Genomic DNA, 10,695 nt, shown 5'->3' on the forward strand with positions numbered 1-10,695 from the left:
GTGAAAAATGTATGAGTGACACTCTTTGTGAAACAGAGAGGGTAGTTTACAGTAAAAAAAATTAATGTCATTATGTTAGCTTAAATTTTAGTCTATAGTTATTCCGAAATTACAAAAAGAACTATTAATTGGCTTAACCACTCATCTATCTAGACTAAGTTGTGCTTAATAGAACCATTTATAAATAGAACGATCTCTGCCGGGTCAGCCTTAGTCTAGTGGCTAAGTGGCACCGGGGTTCGACTCCACCTTCAGAGATTTCTGGGTAGAGATTTCCTCAAGAGACAAAAAAAAAAAAAAAAAAAAAATAGAACGATCTCCATTACATTAATCCGCTGGAATCTTACACACAGATGTTTAGAATCAGTAATCAAATTTCTCCAATTATTAAAAATAATCTATACAATTTAATTCAACTGGATGGAGATAGAGCCAAAATCAATTTTAAATCACATTCAACGGCCATCTCTTTTGTATTCGCCACCGCGTCTAACTCAGCTCAGTAAACTCGCCGCCTCACACAGAAAGGAACCAATAAATAAATAAAGAGCTAACATGGCGAGTCGAACCGGAGTCAAGTACAACGGCTCTCTTTTTATTACTCTATTTACTCTGTACGTACGTTGCCGACAAAATGATTCAGTACCATATTGCTTTCTCGGAGACGCCGTTAAGCAACGGCCGAGATTCAATCCATCGATCGCTTCTGAGCTCCACGTGGCAGTTCTTCTTGACATCATCCGGACAACAAGTAAACCCTCTTGACCGAGAAATAAACCGAATCGACTCCTCGAAAACCGATTCTTCGCAAGGGAAAACCAAAGGACCTTGGTTCACGAAACCGAACTCTTCCTCCGCCTGAACCAGAAGATCCCACAGGGCGGGGTGGTTCAGATACGTCGCGCGCACCACAAATCTCCTGCAGCTGCTACCCACGTAGACCGCCACGTGTCCTGACGGTACATCCGACGGTACGCTGCGGCGGAAAGAAGACGTTCGCGCTTGGTCGCGCCACCGTCGTAGCATCTGTCTCAGCCTCACAATGTGGCGGATCTTACTGCATTCTCCGAGACCTCCAGCCATTTTTTTTTCGGTTTAAGTAAAATTTTCTGGTTAAGTGATTAAAGAGAGAAAATGTCAGAGGGGTTATGATAGTTTGCGAGGGACGAAGTTTATATAGTAAAGGAAGTGAAACAATGCCATTGGTCCTCGAAATATTTACGAGATTCTCTGTGGTCCTAATTTTTTTTGTAATATATCATTTCCATTTTTATTTTCAAAACTGAGTTATTCTAAAATATAATCGCATTATATTTTTATTATATATTTTTTAATATGAAATTAGAGAAGTGGATTTAAAAAAAAAAATTGATTACTATGCTCGAATTTTGGAGAGTAATTATTTTTTACTTACAATTAATTTTTGTAAGATAGAGTTTAAAACATTTTAAAATAAAACTTGAAATGAAAAGTAGAATAGACTTAGAGATACTTATATGTTTTCTGTATAGATTTATGATGGGTTAAGATTCGGGAAATTAGTTTTGCTGATCAGATGATTGGGAAATTAATTTCAAAACGATTTGTTTAGAAGAGAGAACCAAAGATTTTAGTATGTATTTTTCTTCTCCATACATTGGATGTGCACGAAGCATTCGTAGGTGATAGATTCGACATGTGTAATCTATCCGCTGATTATTCAAGGTCTTTAATAATTAGGCTAATGAATTTAGCGATGAGAAAGGATTGAATTCTATTAATTGAATAAATAAGTGTCACTTTAAAAGAAAAAGAAATGGTAGGGAAGTAAGAGCATGTGGTAGTGTTGGATAAGACGACCAGTCTTTGGAAAGAGTTCAGACATCGCTTTGGGATTTGATTAGGGACATATTAGAGTCAATTTCTTTCTTTTATGTTCATGCATGTTCTGTTTGGTTATAATCAAAGTGTTCAAACGTTAGAAGCAAATATAATAAACTGATGATATTCTATATTTCGATCTCCTATAAAGGTACTTGGTACATAGTTTCATACATAGCTTACTAGTTCATATCCAACGACTAACAAAAGTGGACATGCAAATTCGGTTGATTAACTAGTCCTCTCATATTGTTTATCTGATTTATTTTTATATTAAAAGTTCATCAAAAATAACAATGCAAAATATTATTATAAGTATTATTTTAGTAATGTTAAACTTAAAACTATACATTTTAATTGACTATAATTATCTGTGAGACAATTTGAATTATATATGATCAAACATTCTGAATTACAATTATCTCGGAACATGATAAATCTGATAAATCAAGCTAAAAAGAAATATGCATGATTGCATGGTGGCTCATCGACCTTAGGGTTAAGGTATTCGAAAAAAGTAAGATATTAATGATCAGATGAGGTACAGTTACAAAAGATGAGGTACAGTTACAGCTAATTAACGCATTAACCAAGCAAAGTCATAGATAACTTGATTACAAAAACAAATCATAAATAATTCCTTTAGATAATAGTATAAGATTGAAGTGCTTTTTTGTCAAGATTAAAGTGCTTTTAACAACATATTATGTATACTGAATTTTTCATATGTACACTATATAAATTGTTGCTCCAAGATAGTTCGTGCATGCTTGTGGCAAACAATGGGCATCAGCCACATCGCCTGCTTGAAAGGTCAGAACCTTCATATATACTTATATTATAAACAAGAAAAATAATACTATATACTAAAGTAAAGTTTTTTAAAAATTATTGTAGACACGAAATACAATATATCTATTAAAACTAATAAAATTAATTTCGGCGCACGGAAAGTGGGAGAATTTATGTTAAACAATATAGTATAAATAAAACTACCACATGGATAGCTGGGAAAGGTATGGAAATTGTATTTTAAACAATGTAATTTTAAATCCTATGTGATTCAATACTATAATCTAAACATAGAAAATTATATATAAATGGTTCTCTTACTATACGCAGTTAGGATTAACTGAAGATGCTTTTTTGTTTAATGAACATATTAATTTAGTATTTGGCATACGAAATGGACAATAATGTGTAATACGGCGTACCACACCAAAACGTCATTATCTTGTAGTTTATATATGTGTCCATGCCGCCATGTGCGCGAATGTCTCATCTAAATTATTTATTTATATTTTCAGAAGTAACAAGCAGCCAAAAACAATTTGCATGTATTGTACTTGGGAATAATGTGTAAATTTAATTAATAATCTCAACATTTATCCATATATACATCACACATTTTCATGTGCTCAAATGCTTTGCTACTGTCAGTCTAATCTGAAGTAAGTTTTCCTTAGAATTCAAGATGGTGTCTGATATATAACTAGGGCTGAACACTATTTTCGATAGTATTATTCGTTATTTGACCACGTCTTGAATTTTCAAGTATTTGACATTATCGAAGAAATACAAAATAAATACCAAATATCATTTTGTTTTTAAGTATTTACCTTGTTACTTGTTACTTATTATCAGTTGTATAAAATATTTGGTACTTGCAATATAATACTTGGTACTTGTAACATGATATTTGGAGCATTGAAATAATGTGGAAGAAAAATAAATTTCAAGTGACTCCGCTTATTTTATTTTTGTCTACTTCAAAATTTCATGTGACTTTTGGATGTTAAAATTTGGAATGTATATGCCTTTTTGTATAAAATATGTATGTTCATATCGACTACTTGCAAGTAATTAATAGATAAGTATTTGATTTGGCAAGTAACAAGACAAGTAAAGTAATTTGCAAGTATAATTTTTTTTGCAAATACTTGATAAAATAAGTATTCATTTCGAACAAGTTAAACAAGTAGGATCTAACTAGTGACCAATGAATGAAAAAGAATAGTGTATTTCTTACTATTCTTAGTTTATTTTATCATTTGTAAGGAATTGTTTTTCCTTTATATTCATTCTCATTTTTTTATTGTAAAAAAATATATAACAAATTTATTCCTCACCAAAATTGAGAACGAATAATTTTTATTTTCATTTTTATAATTTTATTCATCTACATTTTTTTCCTATCTATTTGTAATGTTTCTATGATAATCACCAGTTAGATCCGTATTAAATAGTTTTATTTGGACAAGTCAAGTAGCAAGTAGTTTAAAATTGACAAATACTTGTCCCGCGTCCAACCCTATATATAACATTACGCCAGAAAACACAAAGACAGTATATCTTCTATATGAATTACTGTTAGTTACATATACAATTATTTTAGTAAACCATACATAGTGTCTTTGCAACCATATTTCAAATCTTTACTGCATTGCAGTTAAAGTAAGCAATCACAGTAAGATTTTTGTGCACCTTAAAGAAATTGTTGAATTCGAAATCATATATAAAATCGCTCATCAATAATCTCCACACCTCGAGTTCCTATCACTCCTACATATCACATTTTCCGCATGTGCATGATAAACCTTGTAAGATATGCACTTATCATAATAATTTAGTCGAATATTTCACATATATATATATATAGACTAAAATAAGAAAATTGAAAGAGATGATTGAGGCCTTGTTTTGAAAAAAAAAATATTGATAAATAGATTGATAAATATTTTTTAAGTAGAAATATTACAAAACTCAAGTAAATAAAAGTGGGTCCAAATGCATGTTATGGAAGCAAGGACGATGCATCCCCCCAGCGACGTTACGTTCTCACCCCACTTGTCCCGGTTTAAGGATCTTCTTATTTAATTTCATATGCCTAAGCAAATCTTCATTAATGCTTCTGCAGGTTTTATAATATGGTTATTTTATCATGAATCGAACACAATTATGTATTATAGTTTGTCTTCATAGATGTATTACAAGAGAGTCGATCGTATCGTATGCTATGAAACGCCATTGAATTTTCTCTTTCTGCCATCAGTGCACTAATATGCACGCACGATATGTGGAAATAAAAATACAACTTGAGATCAAACAATTAGTTAGGTGATCGCTTAATTTGTTTTTACTATGACACAAAATCCTATCAAATAAATTATTCGCGTAATGTCATTTGTTGAAGCTGCAACAATATCCATATCAATCCTTAATCATCTCCATACCGTAATTAGGAGAAATTCGATGTACGTGATTATTTTTTTGTTTCGATTGTTAAAGCTTTTGTACATCATTATAATAAATCAATGCTGTAATAGTTGGCACTTGGCAGAAAAAAACGTTGACATAATACTGACCAAATGTTTAAAAAGAAAATAATAATTAATTAACCAAAATAGTTAGTGGTTACTTGAGTGGAATCGTTTACGAGGCGCTGAATTGTGATTTGTGACTCTGTGGAACAACGTTTATTAAGGTGTAATTAGCGATGAGCCGATGACATGTCAGTGTCAGAAGATGACAAGGCGTTTTCTGATTAGAGGAGCCCAAAATCCAGTAAGAGTAATTAACCGTGTGATGACATGGAGTTTTTCCACTCTGCTCTGTTTTTATTTCTTTTTATTGTAGGGTTTAAACTTCTAATCTTTTTTTTTTTGCCGTCTTATAAATTTTATTAAGGGAACAAAGCCCATTAAAACCATATACAAAGCAAGGCCCAACTACTAAAAGACCAGTCTAACAGGAAAATCGGTGGGACAGAAACCCAACCATTAAGTCACTAAACCTCTCCTCTCGCCACGCGTCACGATCACACGAAACGACGCCCACGTTGAGACTCACAAGGACACGCGTCACCTTTTCACTTCATTGTGACCCAGCCGACATGCATCACCGGAGAAAACGAAGAACCACCGTTGGTTTCGCCAGGCCACTCCGGGATCCACTGCCGCCGCACCCATTGACTTTACCATGGCTCAATTGAAACGGAGAGATTCACCGAGACAGTCTCGAAATCTCGTCCAAGCCACTTCAGTCCCATCTTCATCGCTGGAGCTTCCTTCACCAGAGAGCATCCCACTTCTAATCTCTTTTCGTATAAATTATATATGTCACAAATATTGTTTATTTTATGTATTAGAACATTTTCAATCTCGCTCTTTTCTACTCTATTAGGGTATCATCATCAATGAGATACCCACGGGTGACTGTTTAGAAAAAATATTAACTTTAATTTTAATTATTAATAGATCAAGTCATCTAATCTATTAATTTAGGGATTATCTACTATTTGAAGTATTCATTTAAATTTTGGACTCTTTCATAGTTGTTGCTAGAATATATCATGCCTCTTATACAATGCAACCTACCAACTTAAATTAAACCAAATCTTAACCAACATAGATTAGTTAAACGTAACCAGTAACACTTTTATAATATTTTTGGTTAATCTCTTAATATAATTAGATCACTAGATCTTGACCCGCCCAACCGGGCGGGTATTTATTTTATGTTTTTATTTTTTTATTTATAAATGATGTGGGCGGGTATTTATTTTATGTTTTTAGTTTTTTATTTATAAATGATATATTTGTAATATTTAAACATAAATTCAGATTGAAAATTAACGGTTGTAGTTATAATAAAAATTAAAAGTTTAAAAAAATATTTTGATATAAATTTTAAATTCCTAATTAAAATAATATAGAAATGGGTTATAATTTTTTCCAATTCCAAAATCTTAGCATTCTTAATAACAAATAAAATAATTTATAAATACATAAAAGATATAAACATATTTGAAATTAAAATAAATTTGTTAAAAAATATCTTACGCCATTGTTATTTATTTCTATAGTTTAACCCGTGGCCGTATAAATATTTGCTTTCACTTCAATTTTTTCTTTGTTCTAATGATAATATATATATATATATATAACATTTTAAAACAAAAATTTTATTTATTACTTTAAATAATTATATTATGTGAATTTAATCGTCTATTATATCAGAGTGTATCATATAAAAATCTAATATTTATAACTAATTGGACTTATATTATAAAAGTGTTATACTAACAATTTATAAATAAAATATTTTATATTTTATTTATATGATATATAAATTGATTTTGATGTGCGATTTTTATTTAGTTATTTTTATTAATAAAAAATATTAAATGTTAACAAAAAATCTATAAGGAAATTTATTTTGGTTAAGATTCATTCTATTAAACAAATCTATTATTTAAATTAGGAAAAGACATTAAATACTTAAATCTATCATTTAAATAAGGAAAATACAAAATTCTCTACTATCTTTGTTACCAAACAAAATTTTTTTTTTTAAAGATTCCTATCCCTATTACCAAAAAGAAACTTAAAGTACTTCTACTTTAATAAGATAGATATCACTCTTAAATCAACGAGTTCCATATCATTCCAAACATAAGAGAAAAAATATCCGACTCATTTACAATGTAAGCATACAAAGACCGTATATGCTTATGCTCATTGATCTTCCAAAAACCAAATAATTGTGGCATAGACCAACATAGGCTCATGTTCGTAATACTAACTTTACTTCCATATATTTACTCTTCACCTACATCATATCACAACATACACAGTTATGCAAGAACATGATTTTTTTTGTTCAAACAACCAAATAATGGTGGCATATGGTCAGTAGATTTTTTAAATATGTTTTTTATATATTAAATTTTACGAGACTATGTGTATAAGTTTTTTTTTGAAAAAAGGCATAACTATGTGTATAAGTTAAAAGGTAAAAGGTGTGACAAGACAAATTATTATACTAAAAATGAAAGAAGATTAAATACAAACTAATAATAAATACAACACAAATTATAACACTATTAAATTTTATATATATTTACTAAAATATTATATATATGTCTAATATGTGTATATATATAAATGTTACACAAAATATATATAATATTATATACACATATTATATATACCATATATTATTAATTAAAATTTGACAAATCAATTTCCGCCCTTTAGGGCGGGTCCTAATCTAGTTAATTTTTTTACAAGTGGCATGTGAAAACCTTAGCGAGAAAATGATGTTCTCCCCCCCCCCCCCCCCTTCCCCAAGAACAGTTTTGTTTCTTTTCTCCCCTTTTTCTAATTCTTTTATTATTTTTATTGGTGAAAGTAGCATTTAGAGACTATCATTATACATGGTCTTCATTATACATGGTCTTATAAAAATAAACATGGTATTATTCCACAAATAGAACATTTTTTTATTTTTTGTTTATTATTTTATTTTCACTTTAAAAAATAAATGGTTGGAGTAAATTTAACACTAATATAGAGTTTTTCTTGGTCTAAAACTAATATAGAGTTATCCTATATTAAGTTTACAGATGAAATTTTATGTTAGAAATGCTATTAGACGGCAATGGTTGGTCACAAGCAGAAGGGATGAACCTGATTAAAGTTTGGTTTTCACATTATTTCGTTAAATCAAGTAAATATAGCTTTGATGTGTAGCTATTTTGGAGTGTAATTTGTCATTCTCCACTCATTTTTCTTAAAGAAGTTATTTATAAAGTTATTATAATATGACGCGTAAGACACACAGACATAAGTTCGGTTAATAGTATGCTAGTGTACTTTAATAAAGCCTACTCGGAATCTTAAGTTTAATTCATTTGCATCATAGATTTAAGTTAGTATATAATCAGATTTAAGCTTCATTACTAGTATATTTTGTATATTATAAGTGTGAAGAAGAGAGATGACATAAAAAGGCACATGTAATGTTTAGGTTAGTAAAGGCGTAAAGAGAGGCTAATTAGGATTATGCCTTGGATTTATTTAGGCAAACGTCTTTCGGCATCTCTCTCACCTTATTGAATTCCACCATGTCTCCATCTCCTCACATTACTTATTGATACTTAAATACAATTTCACATAATTATATTCAGATAATATGTTTTGTTTCTGATTTTAGATCCAGCAATACAGATTTAATCAGTGGACATTCTTTACATAATATCACCCATTTTTACATAGATTGATGATGAAACGAGTTTTTATAGTTTTTTTTTAAGGAAAACGAGTTTGTATAGTTTGCATTTTAAATTTGATAAGTTTATAATTTAGTATTGTAGATAGAGATAAACTATTGATAATACATGCGAAAGTGTAATCATGCACAACACCATACTCAAATCCAAATTTGCTGAAGTTTAACTTAAGCTTTCATACTGGTTGGTAAAAAAACTAAGCATGGTCGGACAATTGTATGTATATTCTAATTGCGCCAAAACTGGAAATGGTATTGGAGGTTGGATAGATAATCTGTGGGTACTATATATATTAATAAAATAAAAAATTGAAAAAGACATCAAAATTTATTTATATAATTTTGTGTAACACTAGATTTGGTTACCTCATGGGTGTTGGAATGAAAACAAAAGAAGCAAAAAGCTATGTAATTTATAATATAATAAATTAAGTATAAAGAAAGAAAAGCAAAGAACACAGCTTTGCATTGCAATTATACAGTGATAGTTTATCATATAAAAATTGTTTCTGGTAGAGATGATATTTGTTATGGACCAAAGGAATAAGTAGGCAGTGACGTACGTACGTATGTGAATTTGGAATAACTTAATATTGGCTAGGGACTTTGAACAATTGATAATTTGATGGTACGTGTTACAACATTTTTTAAAAATAACAAAGAAAAGTCTTTGATTGATAAGAGACACTTAAGAAAATATATAATAATTAGCATCCAATTTATTTTGTGAAATGATTAGCCCTTACCCATAGGCCATAAACCAGCTCATCAAAAATGTTTGTCTACTAAAGAATAGTAATATTATATATATATACACTTTTTGATAGTATTCTCTCATTATCCTTTAGCTAATTCAGAGGTTAGTTGTTTTTTGTTAACACCACAAGCAAAAGCTGCAGCTAAATTCTACTCCAAAATTTTATGTAATTCAGGCTGAAGTCTGACCAGTCTAGAGGTGGACAGTGGACAAGGTAACTGGGTTGGGTATAATCAAGTTTCATATTAGGGCCGAAACCCTTAAAGCTATATATATAGCCCACTACCCAAAATTTTGGTGCCCCTAAAATATATTATAATCTCTAGCTCCTAAAGCCTTTGTCTTATGGACTTTTTAGCCTAGGGCCGGATCATTTTTTTTCTGTAACGACCACAAGAATTACGAAGTGAAATCCATGATGATAACTTTTTACTTTAATGTAAGTGGTGGAATGTTTTCGGATTGGAAATAATTTGCGTACAAGCAGTTAAACAAGAGAGTGGTACAAGTGGAGACGTGCTAGACAGTAAGCATCTGATTGGATCATATAGCTACATACAACGTAATTCACTAAGTAGCTTATTGGACCCTGTCTCTCTATTTCTGGTATCCAATCTTTCTACACTTCTTCACGACTTTCTATTTATGGAATATTTCAATTAAATCACATTTTCTTCTTTTTTATAAATGTCCAAACAAAAAATCGGCAGTTGAGAAAACATATTTACCATAACTCTCTTGCCCACGACATAGAAATTTCATATGTTAATGTAAATAACATAAATAGAGATTCCTGCCCCTTTAATCATGAAACTTTCACGTAGCAATAAAGTATCAAACATGAAACTTTACCAACTCAACAAGACACAAGTATCTGATTCCTTTTTGTAATTTGGATCCAAATAAGAATCTTGTGACATACAATTCCGCGAAATAAAATTTGATTTACTCAAATCAAAAAGTATGTTTGGTTCAGTCATATAATAACCAAAAAAAAAAATCACACA

At 30.3% G+C, this 10,695-nt stretch overlaps 1 protein-coding gene across 1 annotated transcript; it reads right to left on the bottom strand.

Annotated features, from left to right (window-relative positions):
* Positions 1-305: 305 nt before the first annotated feature.
* Positions 306-1,133, bottom strand: LOC108816029 (protein SMALL AUXIN UP-REGULATED RNA 12). Its single transcript, XM_018588590.2, has one exon. It carries the CDS (start codon positions 1,081-1,083, stop codon positions 640-642), a length of 444 nt encoding a protein of 147 aa, XP_018444092.1. The 5' UTR covers positions 1,084-1,133; the 3' UTR covers positions 306-639.
* Positions 1,134-10,695: the final 9,562 nt, after the last annotated feature.

This window comes from Raphanus sativus, chromosome 7 (assembly GCF_000801105.2).
Source record: "Raphanus sativus cultivar WK10039 chromosome 7, ASM80110v3, whole genome shotgun sequence".
Classification (NCBI taxonomy): Eukaryota; Viridiplantae; Streptophyta; class Magnoliopsida; order Brassicales; family Brassicaceae; genus Raphanus; species Raphanus sativus.